The 17,831-nt window shown below is 41.6% G+C and overlaps 1 protein-coding gene across 7 annotated transcripts in view; it reads left to right on the top strand.

Annotated features, from left to right (window-relative positions):
- siah1 (siah E3 ubiquitin protein ligase 1) overlaps positions 1 to 17,147 on the top strand; it is a 29,665-nt gene extending 12,518 nt beyond the window's left edge. For 5 of the 7 annotated variants that reach the window (XM_020653076.3, XM_020653077.3, XM_065956616.1 and 2 more), the window contains 4 exons: positions 5,120 to 5,176; positions 11,247 to 11,428; positions 12,889 to 13,185; positions 14,879 to 17,147. In XM_020653076.3, coding sequence (XP_020508732.1) covers positions 5,167 to 5,176; positions 11,247 to 11,428; positions 12,889 to 13,185; positions 14,879 to 15,250 — 861 coding nt within the window. In that variant the 5' untranslated portion in view covers positions 5,120 to 5,166 and the 3' untranslated portion in view covers positions 15,251 to 17,147. Of the gene's footprint in view, positions 1 to 26; positions 720 to 5,119; positions 5,177 to 11,246; positions 11,429 to 12,888; positions 13,186 to 14,878 lie in introns of those variants that run through there. The other 2 variants (XM_065956614.1, XR_010666634.1) reach the window with 2 other exon arrangements.
- The last annotated feature ends 684 nt before the right edge of the window (positions 17,148 to 17,831 follow it).

The raw sequence follows: 17,831 nt of genomic DNA, 5'->3' as shown, positions 1-17,831 counted from the left end.
GTGGACCTCCTTGAAGGATAACTAGTGTTGGAGAGTGAATCAACAGGGACTTTGCTTAACTGCCTCATGTTGCTTTTTCATTCCTACTGGCTGATTGGGAGCAGTAAGGGAGTGGCAGCTTGACCACACACTGACAGACTGCTTACAGACTGTTGGCTGCTTTCAGTGTTACAGAAAGTAGTCATTATTTGTCTGTTTCTCTGAGCTGCAGCATTAGCGCCTAGCAACCAGCCTAGTGCTCCATTTTAGTTTGGCCTCATAGGCAGGTCAGATCGATACCTGGTTTACTTGGCACACTTGGGGAATCCAAAAATTACTTGTTTTTTATTTTCCCAAGTCCAATTGTATCCTATGTTTTGCATTATTTCTTACAGGCGTTGAAAGATTTATTTTTGCCTGTAGTCTAAACAGGCCTCATTCTTTTTCATTACATCTTTCTCTGGACCCTCATGAGCTCATGCTCCCTTAAGGGGGGTACCAGGTGCAAGAAATGTGATCCTGTGTTTTGCGGCGTGTTTGGGGCAGCAGTAGAAGTGTGTGGTTTCCATGGAAAAGGCCAAAAAAAAATGGAGTCAAGGGGCTGCGTGAATGCTCTAGCCCTATGTCTCTGGTCCAAGTGAAATCCAAGTCGGCTTGCGAAGCACTGCAAGCTCCGCCCTGGAACTCCTTGTTCAGACTCTTCTCGTGTGTAACCACAAGGAACTTTCAGAGGACGGAAGGTGATTGAGCTTTAAAGGCTAATGCATGTACACACACTTGCCTCTATTCACATTTACACCTTATTCCTCCTCTGTTTTGTGTTACATGCAGCTGCAGCCAATGTGTTGTAGAACGTCATAAATTCCTGTGCTCAGTCCAGCTGAGTGTGTGTGTGTCAGGTTGGTCAGTTGATACTCTGTGTAAAGAGAGCTTGGCTAATAAAAGTATTCAAGTGTATGTTGTGACAGAATGCATGCTCAATAATGTTTGTGTGTGGGTGAGGACAGAGGAGGCTTTAAGGAAGTGTGCCTGTGTGCATTTTAAAATCTATGTGGCAGAGTGTGCGAGCGAGCACTGTACAATGTGTGTTTGTGACTGGGAAAAGAGTGGGCCATGAGTTGAGAACAAAGAATGACATGTTTGCGTTCAAGCCGAGCTTGTTTTCTGCCTCCCTCTTTACTCGTGCTCTGTTCATCTCTCTCCTCTCCATCTCCTGCGTGTCTATAGTCTCTCCTCTGCATCTTCATCCCCTCCCTCAGTTATTGTTTATTACCTGTGTCTTTTTTCCCCCCGTGTTCCTTTTCTCACTTTTCTTCTGGCACTACAGTGTCTCAGGTTCTCTGAATATTTGCATCTTGTATTCATTTTCCATTTGTTTGGAGTCCTAAAGACATCTTTATGTGCAGTCTTCTCATAGTGTCTGTATGTATGTGCTTATGTTTGGTCTGAGGCAAGTTTGTACTTTCAACAGATTGACTTTGCTCAGGATGAATTTAGTGTTTCATTAAAATTAATGCATATTTGATCTCTGTTTTGTTTAGAATAGACTCAAACCTTAACATATACACTTTGAGCTGGAACATTTTCTGTAAATTACAAAAGCATATAAAAAAATATATATTTTTGATTATTTTCATATTTCCTCTTCCAAAATAATAAACATCTGTTCAAGGAGCAATGTGTTACTCTGACACTTGGCGTTTAAAGTTGTTGCTGCAGTCTAATTTCAAAACATTGGAGCGAGCTGTCTCCCCTTGCCCCCTCCTCCCTAGAGTCAATGCCCACAGGATTGCCATGTTGTGGACAAGGAAGCTTCAGTGTTTGACCAGCTCTGCATGACTGCATCAGTCTGTAAACCTTTCTTCGTTTAACCTCTCTCCATTTTTCTAAAGTATTTCCAATATTGATCCTGTTTTTTCACCAAGTGTCTGCTCATGGAGATTATTAGAAAAATGCTGAAGCTTTTTAGGTTGGGTAGAATTAGTTTCCTGTACATCTGAACCAGTATTCTTTTTCGCTTGCAGTCATAACTGGTCTCACATTAATCCATGGAGCCTCCAAAATGGTCATGTGGGGGTGCCTTAAAACCGCCTACCTTCTGGACAAAACAAATCCAGACTATCAGGACCAGAATCAAAATGTAGGAGGAGGGCATACTGGTTGCTGCATTGTTGTCAGAGAGGGCAGCACTTATCATAGCAAGTTTCCTTAATGTCTGATGATATAGTGAGACGAAAAATTGAAAAAGACACGCACACCTAAGTGGGTGCTAGATCCAAAAATATGAAAGGCATCCGCACACCAAAATACACTTGAAATGTCACTTGCCCACAGTGCTGTGTTTTATATGCACTTAGGTTACTTAGAGATATGTGTTGGCAAGTTGTTGGTTTGGCATCTGTGTTACATAATGCAGAGAATAACTGTCTCTGTGATGCTGATACTCTGAGCATACTTGTTTTACCTAATGAGAGTGTAATATTTACAAAGGCTCCACCTTTCTCTCATAACCACCATCATTGATTCAACAACTTGTGTACTTAGACACCACAGTTGTTAACCTTAAGCTTTAATTTTAATAATGAAGCTGTAGCTGTTTGAAGGATGATCAGTGGTCCTTAAAGTGGGGTACACACTATAAGATAATCGACCCGATTGCCTCATTCCAACAAAACTCGGCAAAGGCCCGATTATCTTGCCAGATTCTCCTGTTGTGTGAGGTGTGTTAAGAGTGATTTCAACCTCTCAGATCTGCTCGGAAGACAATCAGGGCCGTCCCGATTTGAAATCTTAAATGTTAAGCATGTTCAATTATATTTAATGTTAGAAATCCTGTTGTGGGGGAGAACACCGATGACTGCCGAGCACAGACTCTGTGAATACTCATGTGGAACGGAACAATAGCCAATAAGGCAGGAAGCTGACTGAAGCAGGAAGCACAACTAACATAATCATGGCAACGACAGCCAAACGCAAAGCATGAAGTTAGATGGATGTCATAAATTCAGGACCAGCCTGTGTCCTGTTAAAGAAACAACAATCCAACTGACAAGGAAAGGAGTTGGACCAAAAAGTTTACCATAATGGAAGTTATGTAAGCTAACAGCTAGCCACTTTTAGCTTCATGTTTGTTTACTCTTAATTTGCGTTTGACTGTGAGATTACACATTTTGATAGTCAACACTATGGTTGTTGGTGAATGAATCGGTTAGTGTGTGGTGTGCTGGGTTGGTCGTCTCGTCACACATCACACTAAAAGAACTGAAATTTTAATCTGTCATGATTTGTCGTCATGCGTGTCTAGTCTTTCACATTTTCAAAATGCTTTAAGATTTTAAAAAATATTTTATTGTGTGTCAGTCCTAGTGAATGTCAAATAATGTAAATGTTTCTAACAGCAACGTGATTTTAGACAACTTTAAGTTACACACAAGTTATAAAATGAGGTTAAATCTTCTGAGTTTGCTTTCACTGTTGTGTTTAAAAACGTTGCAAGTGTAGAGGATCCTGGTGGTCTCATGTTGGTGTTGCAAACACTTCCACATAATATATTGTGGGTCCCTTTCAAATCCATTTGAATTTTTTCCTGTTTGTATTTTGTGTGTGTCAAAACTCCCCCGCAACACTCCGACATGCAGACAGCAAAGGAGCTTTATGCACAGATTTTTTTTTTTAAACACAAACTCCACAATAATCCATATTTTACAGTTTATTCAATTTTTTTATCGTCAAATTCCATGATTTTTTCCATAACTTTTCAAGTTCCCTTTTCAGGGGAGAAGTTAAGGTTGTAACATTCAATCTAACGGAAGTCCCATATATTGTTTTAAAATAAAATCATTTTTTAGCCAAACAGTTAAAAACATTGTTTTGAATCAACATAGGATTAAAAGCGTGATAAATCAGGCTGAATGATTGAAATTCAGTGATTAATCACTATAAAACACAATGCACCTATTATCAGTGTCAGATTCTAAATTGAAATGTATAATTACATTCAATGATTGTGTTGCTTTTCATAGTTCTGCCCATGTGTTTGCAGCAGTGTGTGATGTGGCAGCATCAGTAGGGGGACCACTTGTCTGCAGCAGGTGTAGGTTGCACTGGCTGCAAAAGTTGTGATTGGTATTAAGAGAGCACCAGAAGACATGGCAGTGTGCTCCAGCATGGCAATTTGGCACAGCTGTTGGAAGTTGTAGTCGCAGTGGCAGATTTGCAAAACACCAAAGTCAGGCTTAAATCTTTCTAGAGAAATGTCAGCTTTGTGGTAAAGGTGCATATCTTAGCTAAAAAAACTACTTAAATCAATTATGTCCTGCTAAGAATTTCAGAGTTCGTCTGTGTTGGTAATCAGTTAAGCCAGCAGGCTGTCACTTCTGGAAAGTGTTTGATGCACCAGGGCCTTCTGATCCTCCTTACACAGACTTGATAATGCTTTAACTGCTTTATGAAATATGAATAAACAGTGCTGGGAAAGCAGTGTGGAGACAACTAGGAGGAGGCAGCAGGAATCAATGACTGCAGAACTGCTAGTCTAATCTACATTCCATTAGCAGCACAGTAAGTGGCTTAAACGCATTAGATGATTAGTGCTTAGTCAGTGGCAGTGGTTCCCAAAGAGTGTGCCAGGTTCTTTTTCCTTAAATTTTACAATTAACCGTCTGTGTTTTAAGTTGCTTTGTTAGTTTCCTATGGGTGGATTGTGTATTTGCACTGAATTGTTGCCTCAGAGTTGTATGATAAGAGGTTTGGATATTTTAGTTGTCCAAACAGCTTCTTAATATCAGAGAGTAGCAGGTCTGTAGTAGTGCACTCTTCAGGTAGTGCTCTTCTTGGTTGGACGTTTGCACAGCAGAGATGGCTGCTGTGAGCAGGAGAGTGTGTATTATCATGTAAACCAGATTTCATGTGGGGAACTGTGTGTGTAATACCCTCTGTAATGAGCACCAAGCCACAGCTCTGGTCAGTGAAAGATGTTGGCGTACCACAGAGTGCTGCGAAATAACTTGCTGTCAGTTACTTCATTGTTGTTGTTTTATTGTTGTGATGTGATCGGTTGATGTTATTCCCAAACAGTATTTTCTAACAGTGCTACTCAATAAAAGCATGTTTACCTTCTGTTTCTTCTTTTCTCTTTCAGAGGTCCCCACATTTCAAGAGAAGACGAAAGCCTTATTTGGAAATCTTATGGACGAAGGTTGGTATTTTTTGTTTCTGTCAACATTCTTTCCCCCTTCTTCATTTGTCTCTCAGTCCATCTACAGTCACTTAAAGGTCCTGCGAGGAGCTTTTAACTGGTCATGAAACGGAATGAAATGAATAGTAATGCCTGTCCATGTGACCTACAAACGCAAAAAAAATTAGATGTATTGTTTCTATACAGTTATTTATAAGTCTGTAAACAATGCAGCGGGGTTGGTGTTGTCGAGGAAATCGACAACATGCTTTAGAAACAGCCTCTGTTTACATTTTACGAGGCACAGATTCACGCTGAGTGACAAGAAGAAGACAAGATGGCACTACTCACACAAAATTAGCAATGAGATAAGAGATACTGTTTTGTCCACAGGGTCGCCAAAACACAACAAACCAAATATTCCTCACACAAGCTTTAATAACAAATTCTCTAGCCTTTTTTCAGCTGAAATAATAAATGCATGTGTATGGAAATTTTCTTGCTTTTCTTGGGACTTCAGCATATCCAGGATATGTCTTAACTCCTTCAAAACAACCCTATTATTCCCCGCACATTACTCACATGAGCTTACCGCAGGATAACTTGTTCCTGTGGATCTAACACTAACCATTTATTTTTGCCTCTCAATATATGTCGGCAAACCAAACACACTCATGTCCAGGTTAAAGTCATTTTATACTGCCTTCTCCAGGAACCAAACAGTGCCCAGTTTGATCTTCCGACCGGCTAGACTTGGCTTGTTAACTCTGGTGATGATGATATTTTTTTGCCATGTTGCAGAGCCTAATTCAGAGCAAAAAGTAAGGCCACTCTCATATTGTTCAGCAGTACAACAAGAACCTGGCCTTTGTGCTTCAATCACTCTCTGATGTTGTAGGATCACAAACAAAAGCATTATGAACATCACTCACAATGCTCTCCCCCTCACCATTTGCAGTGCACACTGTGAAGTACCTGGGGAAAAACTGAACCGCCATTGTAGCCCTGAAAACCCCAAGTCGCTAACTGAAACCTTGCCCTGTACATGCTTTTAATTTCCTTGTAGTCCAAGCTGTTGATTAACTTGTTTCATGTTTAAGAATTTGAAGCTCCGTCTACTCTTTCTGCAACACAGAGAGGCAAACACAACATCTGTCTGCTGCTAGCTTTTCATTTAGCCCTATTGTTTGTTCATACAGGACTCTGTTGGAAAGAAATAGTTTACACCCCATCTCCTTTCTTCTTTGCCTTTAATGTTGCAGCTTCTGAGTGTCAAACACTGTGTGCATAGTCATTGCTTGTGTCTGCTGTTCCTCTCTCTGTTATCCTCCTCCCCTCCACCTTCATGCCAGAGAGCAGTATGTGCTCATCGCCCTCTCTCTATCTAGTTAGCTGACTCACTCTTACTCTCCTCCAAGCCCCTCTGTGCGTCATTTTTCGCCTTCTGTTCTCACACTCTTTGTTGGATGCTTAATTTTGTTCAGAAGGGACTCTGGAAAAGTATCATTCCTAATAAAAATCCTTGTAAACTGTAAATGCAGGCTGTAAAAGCCTTTGCTAGGCCACCTGCTAATAACAACAAAAGGGAGCTGGGACTTACTCGTCTGTTCTTTGTAGTGCCACTTCTCTCCCCATAACAAGTGCCACATAAACAAGTTATGCTTTCCTGAAGGTCAAGTAAAAAAAAAAATATATATTATTATTATTATTATTTTTTTTTTTTAGATTTATTTTTGGTCTTTTTGTGCTTTTATTGTAGAGATAGGATAGTGGATAGAGTCAGAAATCAGGGAAAGAAGTCATTTAAAGATACCTTTCTGATAGAAAAGGACAGCTGTCATTAAAAGTAACACATGAACACCAAGATTCCTTCAAGTGTTTGTGTCGCCGTTTCGGCATGTCAGCTTGTCCCCACCCCCCCAACGCTGTAAACCTAGGGGAAACACTGAACTAGCATACAATGTCAGTACCTCAGCATTTCTATCACTAAGCAGCAGCTCTCACTCATTCATAGCAACTCAGCAGCAATAAGCCGACCTTCAGGTTTAGATCAATGTCCCAGCTAGTTCTGCTCAAGATAAGAACCATAGAAAATACTGCAATTCATTTTTGATAGCTTGAGCTTTTCTGTCACGCACACACGGGGCAGCTGTGGCTCAATTGTTAGTCGGTCGTCTCTCAACTGGAAGGTCGAGGGTTCGGTCCCCAGCTCCTACAGCTACATGTCCGATGTGTCTTTGGTAAGACACTTAACCTTAAACTGCTCCCACTGCTTCCTCTCTGGTGTATGAATGTGTATGAATGGGATTAGTTACATCTGATGGTCACTTTAGATAGCAGCCTTATGTTCAGTCAGGTTTTATTACAGTGAGCATTGTCAGCAGATGTATGGCAACACTTAATTACACACATTATGAGCCAGTCCAATGAGCTGGCTTGATTTGATATTTAGGACTTACAAACAAATACAAATGGTATATTTTTCACACCTTCAGTAGTTGTTGTATAGGGAGCTTTATGATGAGAGCTTCCCACTGTCCATATTAACAAGCCTAGCTGTGTTTTTGAATGTATACCACAAGCTTAAAACATTAATTCTTATCAGATTATTCAATTAGTGCTTTAAATACTCCGTTTAATACTTGGAATACTGAAAAAAAACAATGAAAAATTTCCTTTTTTTGTTTGTGTGAATCTAAATGTAATGTTGTGTTTGCAATGTTATTCCATCCCTAATTTTTGGTTGGCAGTATGTGTGTACAGTGTGTGTGTGTGTTTGTATTACTCAACCACTCAGAAGCAATGTGTTAATCACATCCATCACAACCCAACTGGCTTCTCACATATCTCCATGAGCCATTGTAAAGTCCAAGTTATTACATTCTCTGTAATTAGATTGAACACTAATAATCAACTGGAAACAATACTTTACATATCTGGTATTGGGTGTGGTAACTGAAAAGTTTCTCAACTCTGAGACTACAAAAACTGCCCCCTTTTCTGGGCCCCCTGGTTGAGGTCCAATGTTGATCTATTTCAGTACAGTATGTGCAGCCATACAGTCATTCTGCTGACTGAGCTGCAGTCAGTATTCCTCATGTTGTATCAACTGTAAGCCATGAGAGGTTTCTATGCTAATTTTAACTGAAAAAGAAGTAAAGTAATGGTTTTCATTACAGATGTTATTATGGTTCCAGATTACGGTTTTATACTTTTATCCCGAGAAGTTGCATATCCAAGCGTAAACCTCTGGTGTAGTTAGTTGGGTATCCGCTTGAAACTAGCTGCAGAAGCACCTGAAGTCAGATACACAACCATTCAAAAAAGGTTTTTACATGTTTACAGCCTGTTTCAAAAAACAAAATTGCTCCGATTAGTTCATGTCTCGATCGTCACACACCGTACAGGGAATGGACAGGGAATTGATTTCTTAAAGCTCACCTGATTGACAGGCAGGCTAGATGTAACTTTTTTTATTGCAGTTACAAATGAGTGAAGTCACTCAGGCTTTCAGCCATTAATATTTGCAGTATATGTACATATCACAAGATGGGACTGCAGTGTTTCACCTGTTTAGAAAAAGTGTGTATAAGCCTTAGCCAAAGACACGGACAGACACATACTGCAGCATGTACAGGGCCTCAACTTACTCAGAGTGAACATTTAATTTGAATGACACAAAGGAGTACTACATTTGAGCAAAAACACTGAATCTAATTTAGCCATTTAGCTTTGTGGTATTGGGAAACAAAACATGGTGCAAGTTTCCAGTCTGGATGTATTTATGCACCATTTAAAAATAAGATTTGAAGCTTAGAACCACTTGAATAAACTGTTCATGAAGCTATCCGTCTACATTAAAACTCTATGCTGCTAGCTCTGACTCCAGTATTGTCTTTAAGCTGTATCTGCCAAGTCACTGACTGCCTGAACAACCTCTGACAGTCATTGCATGCCAGATGACTGTGACCCTGGCCTTGGCCAAGCTGAATGTCCGCAGCTAATTTTGGCCCTCTGCTGTTAGTGCTGCTGCCGCCTGTATGCTATCCAGCTAAGAAGTTCTATTAATAGCCGCAAAGGCATTATCTCCATCACAGCAGATGTGTTTACAAGCTGACAGCCACAGTTGCAGCCAGCTAATACTGACTGTCATTAGGTCCAGTTTTTTTTTGCCTCTGCAGTTGGCATCAAGTGCGCACAGAGAAGCTTTACTCCGACAGATGCACTAACAGAAATGATCGGCCTGCATGCACTGCTGCCACCTACCACGCAAGAAGTGAAAGGGAAGCTTATGGAAGAAGTGAAGGTGTAGGAAAAATCATCAAATTAGGTCTGGTGGTTTTCTCAGTTCAAACAGAGAATCAAGTATTGATTTAGTGCTGTTTAGAAAATAATTAAAATTATTAAACTTTTGAAGCCGTTTGGAAATAGTTACGTCTCATCAGATAGATAGATGTCATCAAGTGTTCATATAAAGCCTCTTTAGAGATCCTGATGCACCCTGTATTTACAGTGAAAAAGCCAAGGAAAATTCCAGACCACATATGGTATTCCCTGACTCCAGCAGTATTTTCTACTAAACACCTTTTTTAAAATGTAAAATTAGCTGCTGGGTTAAGTAAATTGTGCAGCCATGACTAAAGCTGACTTTGGCAGCATTTTGCTTGTGGGTGCTCATTTCCCAGCTGTTGTTCTGTCTGTATACATACTGCTGCACTGTTTCACCACCTGACTTCCCCCCCCCCCTTCCTCATCACCTCCCACACATACTATCCTCTTCTTCTCCTCTCTGTTCTGGGTCTCCCAGTGCTGCATCCATTTGTGGGAAGGGCTATATAAAGGATGAAAAATGCCTGGGTGCAAAGTGTGTGGGGACACGGGCATGCACAGTCATCCCACCCCAACCCTCTACTACCCAGAAAAGACCCAACATAAGAAACATCCTCTTTATTCTCCAGTCCTTCCTTCTTTCTTTTTTTATCCTTACACCCACGCTGCTGTGTCCTCACATTGCCTAGTTGCATGTTTTTTTTCGTTCCTCCTTTCCTCCTCTGTTGTCCTCTGTGCTCATCCTTATTTTCTATTTTCCCATTTAGTTTTTCAGCTCTTTCTCTCCTCTATTTGCCCCGCTTAATTCTCAACTTTGCTCCCTCGTTCCTCCTCTCCCTCTTCCCCTCCTTCCTTTTTTGAATCATCTCCTCTTTCCTTCCTCCTTGTTTGGCCCCCTTTCTCATCACATACCATTTGTCCTGCACGTCAGGCTTACTCCTCTCTTCTCTCCGCACCACAGGCCATCCCATAATTAACCGTACACCTGTTACCAAGGCAGCGCTATTGGAAACAGATTATACACAGACCCACGACCACATCTGAGTTCACTTTCCTGTCTGCTGATTCTTTTCTTACATGCTTAAAACAGAAAATGTGCACATTGATTTGTTGCTGCGATGATAATTGAACATGGTGAGCAGCAGACTGACACTGACAGCCAGTGAAAGACGGAATACTGACATGATCGCTGTTCAGCCCTCAGATCAGACCAGACAAAGATATCTGTATGCTCCACATGAAATCCAAAAGGCTGTGGGTACCAGATGTGATCTGAAATGTGTGTTTGTGTGTTGTTGCTGATGATGACCCTCACAAACAATGAATTAGGATTCTACTTAGTCTTCAAGACATTATAGCTGCATTTGAACTGCATAGATGACCTTGTGAGAGCATGTGAGAAACAGGCAAGCAGCACAAGCTACATGAAAATGATTATGATGAAAGTTTCCTCACAATGTTCGTTATTGAGTGTGAGACAATATTGTTGAGACCAGAAATATTAGTTACAACCAGACAGAATCAGGGTGTCTATCATCCTTCTCTGTGTCGTGAAGTGTCCATCAGCTTTGATGTAGAGGAGTAAGCAGTTCACTCAGACACTTGAAAGGTTTTTACCTGTAAATGTGTAGTCAGTAAGAACAAGGTGAGCTGAACAAAATGGACATTCTCTTCAACAATAAGACTTTGTGTCCCTGACAGAGTGCTATACAGTGTGCTGAAAGCTTCATCATTCCCCCCTTTACCTCTCTCCTTCTTTCAGAAATGAGTCGCCAGACTGCCACCGCGCTGCCCACAGGAACCTCCAAGTGCCCCCCCTCTCAGCGCGTGCCCACCCTGTCAGGCACCACAGCCTCCAACAGCGACCTGGCCAGCCTGTTCGAGTGTCCTGTCTGCTTCGACTATGTCCTACCCCCCATCCTGCAGTGCCAGTCCGGACACCTGGTATGTACCTTGCAGCCTGTTGTGTTCAGTGTGTTTTAAGATATCATACCAAGGGTCCCTATTGCTCTCTATGTTAAGTTCACTAAATCATGTCCACATACGGCAAGCAAATATATTTTTAACTCAGTGGTTCCCAACTTTTTTTCTTGTCTCAAAGAAAAGCTGAGCATCCTTAAGATCTACATGAAAAAGGGAGATATTGCTGTCAAAAGTAACAAGTTATCAATTATAACAGATTTCATTGATAATTCCTAACTGAATAGGCCCACACACACTACATTTGTTAATATGTCAACATTTTATTTTGACAACCTCAAAGCCCAGACCTAAGTTTGGGAAACCAATGAAGTGACTGAAACAAAATGTCTCTGCTGAAAAAAAAACCTAGCCTTTATTACAGAGCTTGTGTAATATTCATAAAACTACAAAAAGTCAGGAATAGCAGAGTTATTTATTTTGTGCAAGTGTCAGCATGGTTTTTACATTCCAAAATAATTTCCCTTTGGACGGTTTTAGCTGGTTTCATGTTCGTGATGACGTTTTCATCAGTGCAGTGCTGGTATAGATGAGTTAGTTTCATTTGCCGTTTTTTTTTTTTTTTTTGTGAAACAACTGTGAAACTTTTTTTTTTACTAGGTCAGGGTACAGTCATATAACATGAGGCTGTAGGAGGTTTTTCACACCTTTTCAGTTGGTTAATGAGAAGAAACAGACACTGAATTGCAATATCGATGAAATCATTGACACTTCTTACTTACCTTCAGAAACCAGTGTTGTAATTTCTGTTTCTCTCCTGAAGTATTTTCTAGGGATGAGTGCAATTAGCCAGTTAAACGGATTCAGCACCCTTACCAGTCAGAACCACAATCTCTAGTCGCCTAAACGAATTATTTATATATTTATTGATCAATTCAGGGCCCACAATGCCAGTCAAATGCTAGCACTAAACTGTAATGCAGCTGCTGTCACAAGCCAGGGCTGTAGCTCCAGTCATTTGTTACTGCCTGTAATGCTCTACGACCCAGATGTGAACATGCACAGTGAACGGATAGTGTCTCATAGGAGCAGCATGGTGTCAGCAGAGTGTAAAAATGTAGATAGTGTTGATAGGCTGTATCAGGTTAAACTGGCATATAACCACTCGACCCATGCAGTGCATAACCACATATAACCTGCGAGGTGGATCGAAGGCTGGCGGTGCTAACACTGGTGCTAAATTTGCCTGCTGATGTTGATAGCTCGTGTTTTTCTGTGTTGAATAAATTGTGCTTAGTTTTGACTGTTTTCTTACTTTAGACTTTAAATTTGCACTTAACCAAATTTGAAATTAGCCGCTATAGGAACACCCCTAGTATTCATTAAAGGGTTAATGCTAAAACTTTGATTTAGCTCGATAAACTTTCAGAAGTTTGTCCTGGGGCCGCTATAGGGCTAAAACTAATTGTTGTGTTTATTACCAGGTATGCTCCAACTGTCGGCCCAAACTCACCTGCTGCCCCACCTGCCGAGGCCCTCTGGGCTCCATCAGGAATCTGGCCATGGAGAAGGTGGCCAACTCAGTCCTCTTCCCCTGCAAGTACGCCTCGTCGGGCTGCGAAGTCACCCTGCCTCACACCGACAAGACGGAACACGAAGAGCTGTGCGAGTTCCGGCCGTACTCCTGCCCCTGCCCAGGAGCCTCCTGCAAGTGGCAGGGCTCCCTGGATGCTGTCATGCCCCACCTGATGCACCAACACAAGTCCATCACCACGCTGCAGGTCAGACACAAATTCTTCTCCTCACCTTTTTACTCAGCGAGTAAAAAGCAATGTCTCGTACTTGGTAAACCACATCCAACAAAAACAATCAGCACTGTAAAACCAGCTAACTGCTTAAAATTTAACAACATGCCTTAAGTGGCTTAAAGCTACCAGTATGTCTACCAGAGAGGAAAAAGGTTAATTGACAAACTTAATATTAAGGGTTTATATCAGGGAAAATTTCAAGGCCCAAATTTGGTCCTCATTCAGGCTCGCTGTATTTCTTCTGTAATTTTTTTAAAATAGAAAATTTGCTGTGTGATACCTTCACTTTACTCAAAGTAACGAGTAAACCATGAATTGTTTTTACCTTTAGTGTTAGTGGGACTTTATTTTTACCCCATCTTGCAATTTAAGCTAAATAAGTCAGGGAAGTGGAAGCTCTTAAACCCACAATCAATAATTTGTGACTACAATAACATTTCTAAGTTCAGCATAGAGAAATTGTTTAACCACAGAATTCAAAGTTTTGATTTTATGTTTATGAAACTTCTTGAAAAAAAAGATTTCTTTAGAGGAAGAATTTGCGACATTTTTACACATAGAAATATCCTATTTAAATCTCTCTGAGTCATGACTGTCGACAATGAGTGAGGGCACAGTCACACTGGTCATCTGTACCATGCTGTACCCAAGCACGATTGTGGCACGGAGTGGTCACACTGGTCAAACGAACTGGACTTTAGCATTGAAGCGTGCACGGTACGGATGGCCAGTGTGACCGTGCCCTGAGAAGCATGAGTCCCCCCTGGCGGTGTTGTTGTCGCGCCGTATTAACAATTGACGGGACGGCCTCCAGAATAAAGTTGTTTTAGTCGAGGACTAGAGAAAAGAAGAATAACATATTCTACTCACTGCTTATTTATGTGCAAAATGAAGCTACGAGTTAAACAAAGTGTGCTAACATTAGGCTGCTAACAACAATTCAGGCCAGAGGGAATTGCAGCTCGAGCAAAGGACAACTTGATCCGCGGCTTGCGCTTAATGGTGCTTAATTATAGTGCGTTCTAATTGATACATTTTTCATGTGAATTCGAGTGGAGGGGGGTTGGAGGTGTGGCTCTGGAGGAGAACAGAGGCTTCAGTATCGAGGAGGTGTCACCACAAAGTTTGTTTTGGTTTCATACTGGTGCTCAAGGGCGACATCTACTGGATCAAAAAGTCGTTCATTCTTCCTTTAGGAAAAAATGAGTTGAATGTTTCATTACAGCACCAGCCTTTAAAAAATAACAATGACTATCTCCAGTTTTAAATTTGCTTCGTCTTTTTAGAAGTGTATATATCTTTAAATGATGACGCCTCGGTTGCTAACAGACTCCTGCATATTATCATCTGTTTGTAGGAGGCAACTGTTGCCTGCTGCATGTTCAGCATGTTCAGCATAAATATGTGACTCCCCAGACACCACTACAGTTGGTATTTTATATCAGACTCACACGCAGCACTATGACATCATCACATGGACGGCTGTTAAAATCTGTGTGGATGCTACAAGTTAAATAATGTTGTGTTGTTGGTAAAGAGAAAAAGCTATATTTAGGTTTCCCTCTGAAAGTAGATGTCTGCATTGGCTCCAAAAGAATACTCTCTCATGACTTCTCATGATGGTTTAGCCTTTTAATAAACCTGTTGTGTGTGTGTCTCTGTGCAGGGGGAGGACATCGTGTTCCTGGCCACAGACATCAACCTGCCGGGTGCAGTGGACTGGGTGATGATGCAGTCCTGCTTCGGCTTCCACTTCATGCTGGTGTTAGAGAAGCAGGAGAAATACGACGGCCACCAACAGTTCTTCGCCATCGTGCAGCTCATCGGGACTCGCAAGCAGGCCGAGAACTTCGCCTACCGGCTGGAGCTCAATGGGCACCGGCGCCGCCTGACCTGGGAGGCCACGCCGCGCTCCATCCACGAGGGCATCGCCACAGCCATCATGAACAGCGACTGCCTGGTGTTCGACACGTCCATCGCACAGCTGTTTGCAGAGAACGGCAACCTGGGCATCAACGTCACCATATCCATGTGCTAAGAACTTTTCAACAGAAGAGGGACAAAGAGTTACTGATTGTGTCATGGGGCAACTTTTAGGGGGTCAAATTGGTTGTGACCTCACAGCGCCCCCCCTTTCTGCCTCACCCCTTTGAGACATGGAACTGGACTGTCTGATCAGGCAGCCGTGGAGACCCAGGGGGTGGGATGGATGGATGGATGAATGGATGGATGGATGAATGGAGGAATAATTATAAACAAGGACATTACTGTGTAGTGATGGCTGTAGACTTTTAAACACACACAAACGTCTATGTGAGACTCATGCACGCACATGCAGCCTCGCCGTCTTTTGGTCATAAACACAGACACAAACGGTCAAACCCCCCTGCCCCCCGCCCTCCTTATTTCAGTGTCTCTGTTGCCGTTTAATCTTTCAAACAGCTCGCCAGCCCTCTCTCAAAGAAACAGAGGCTGCTCACTCAAGCTACTTTTCAACATGGACTCCAGGTCAGTAGGGGGGAAGCTAGCCAGTTATCTAGCGCACACCCCGAATAATTCCTGCTGCTTGTAATCCACCTCTCCGGACCTCCTGGAATGAAAAGGTTCACGCTCTGCCAACAGTTGCAGGGCTACCCCATAACGTGGCTGTGGCCTGGTTTCTCCACAGTGGGTGTCTTCATGTATTAGCTAGCTCAAACTGGAACCAAGAGCTGGTGAAGTTCATCGGCAGATTAGGAAATTTATCTCCACCTCTGACAGATGTTGGCTATTGATCGCCATGGAAACACCTCCCACGGGCATGGGCGGCTGTAGCATCCACATAACCACAGACACCCAGTTATGTCCAGGATGACTGAACGGTGAATGAACTGAACATTTTTTTGAACATCCGTACATCTGGATTCATTCCGGCCCACATCTGGTCCACATCGGTTCATTCAAGGCTAAAGATTGTGCATCGGACGCTCTTTAAATAGTTGACCCTTGTCTTTGATAGTTCTTTGGACAGACTCTCATACTGAATAGATTTAAGAAGGACCGCAGCGACGTCGGCCCCGGATGTGTTTTTTTTTATCTTCATTTTCACGGAGTGGATAAAACAGCAGAGGTGAAGGTCTTGCACACTAAAACACACACCTGTTCTTTGCATTACAGGCGGTGTGTTCAGGTGTACACAGGATTAATTAACTGTATGTCAGAGAAGTTTCAGCTTTTGTTTTTGTTTTTCAGAGCGAGGAAAAAAATACACTGCATTTCAGTTTGAGTCACCATTTTCATTTGCGTTTATTTCTTAAGTATGTTATTTCTTTTTAATTATTTTAGTTGTTTTTTGTATGAGAAGAGTGAAGATCTCCTGATGTTTGTGTGTGTGTATGAATGTGTGTGAGCGTGTGTGTGAGATGGACATGTGGCAAAGAGCCTGCTCACTTCCTCCTTTCTCTTCTTTCATTTCTTCTCTGCCTCCATCGCGCTCTGTCTGCTGCCAGTGTCGGCCTCAACCACTGATAGACTGATCGCCCAACTAGGAATGAGGGACAGTTTCTATGGTTACAATGTTGCTATTGTTATTATTATTAAATGGAGATTATCATAATTATCATTTTTTGTAATGACTTTTAAAAACAAAAATGAAAAGGCTGTAACTTGTGGCTAAAACTAAAGTGTTTGTAGTTAAAAAGCAAGTTGTGTCGTTCATCTGAAGGTTTGTTTTTCTCCCAGTTGGATTGTTTACTCCTCATCTATTCGTCTCTCTGTCTTCATGTTTGTGTGGTAAGTCTCTTTCTTTTTCTTTTTGTTCCAGAGGAGGGAGGGAGGTCAAGCCAATCATCTCTCCCTGTCTCTTCATGTGGAGTCTCAGTGATGTCGCTGCTCCCCTTCAACTCCTTGACTCTTTATGTTTTACTTTGTCATTAAATAAATCTATCTTTTTCATACCTGCTGCCTCTTCTTATTTTTTTGATTCATGCTGATTAAGGGTGAATTGTCTCCAAGGTTAGTGTAAATTGTCTTTGTGTACTAAACACATTCAAGTATGCACTCTTGTGTAAGCAATGTAAGATTGAAAAGAAAATGAACAATGCACATTTTTAATGAGGAAGGAAATGTTTATTAGTCCTTGTGGATTCACTCAGTTAGATTCTGAATTATTTACAGGAAAACCCCACAAAGCATATTTAACATTCCTTTGATGAACTCTAAGAGCACTCCGTACAGTGCCCAAGCACAATCTCCCTCGTCTCTCTGTTTCTTCATAAATCCTGATGTCAGTCCTCACAGCAGCACAACAGGTACAGAAGAAGGGGAAATAGAAGATAAAGAAATTAGCCAAATATTAAACAAAACGTATTCTGTTCATGTGTACTGATCAGACCTGAGGTCACAGTGATTTTGACCTTTAACCCCCGGATCATTTTGTTCTTGAGTTTAAGTAAAAGTTTGTGGCAGATCTTGAGGAAGTCCCTTCAGGTGTTGAGATGAGACAGATCTGAGGTCACATTGACCTTGATCTTTGACCTCCGGAATCTAACATGTTACTTCCTGTTTCGTTGTGTTCACAGGAATGGGATGTATGTATGGCCATGAACAGAAAGCTTTAAAGCTCCTGTGAGGAGTTTGTA

This window comes from Labrus bergylta, chromosome 7, assembly GCF_963930695.1.
Source record: "Labrus bergylta chromosome 7, fLabBer1.1, whole genome shotgun sequence".
Taxonomy (NCBI): domain Eukaryota; kingdom Metazoa; phylum Chordata; class Actinopteri; order Labriformes; family Labridae; genus Labrus; species Labrus bergylta.
Note: the sequence above shows the minus strand (reverse complement) of the source record. Positions and strands in the feature narration are given on the sequence as shown.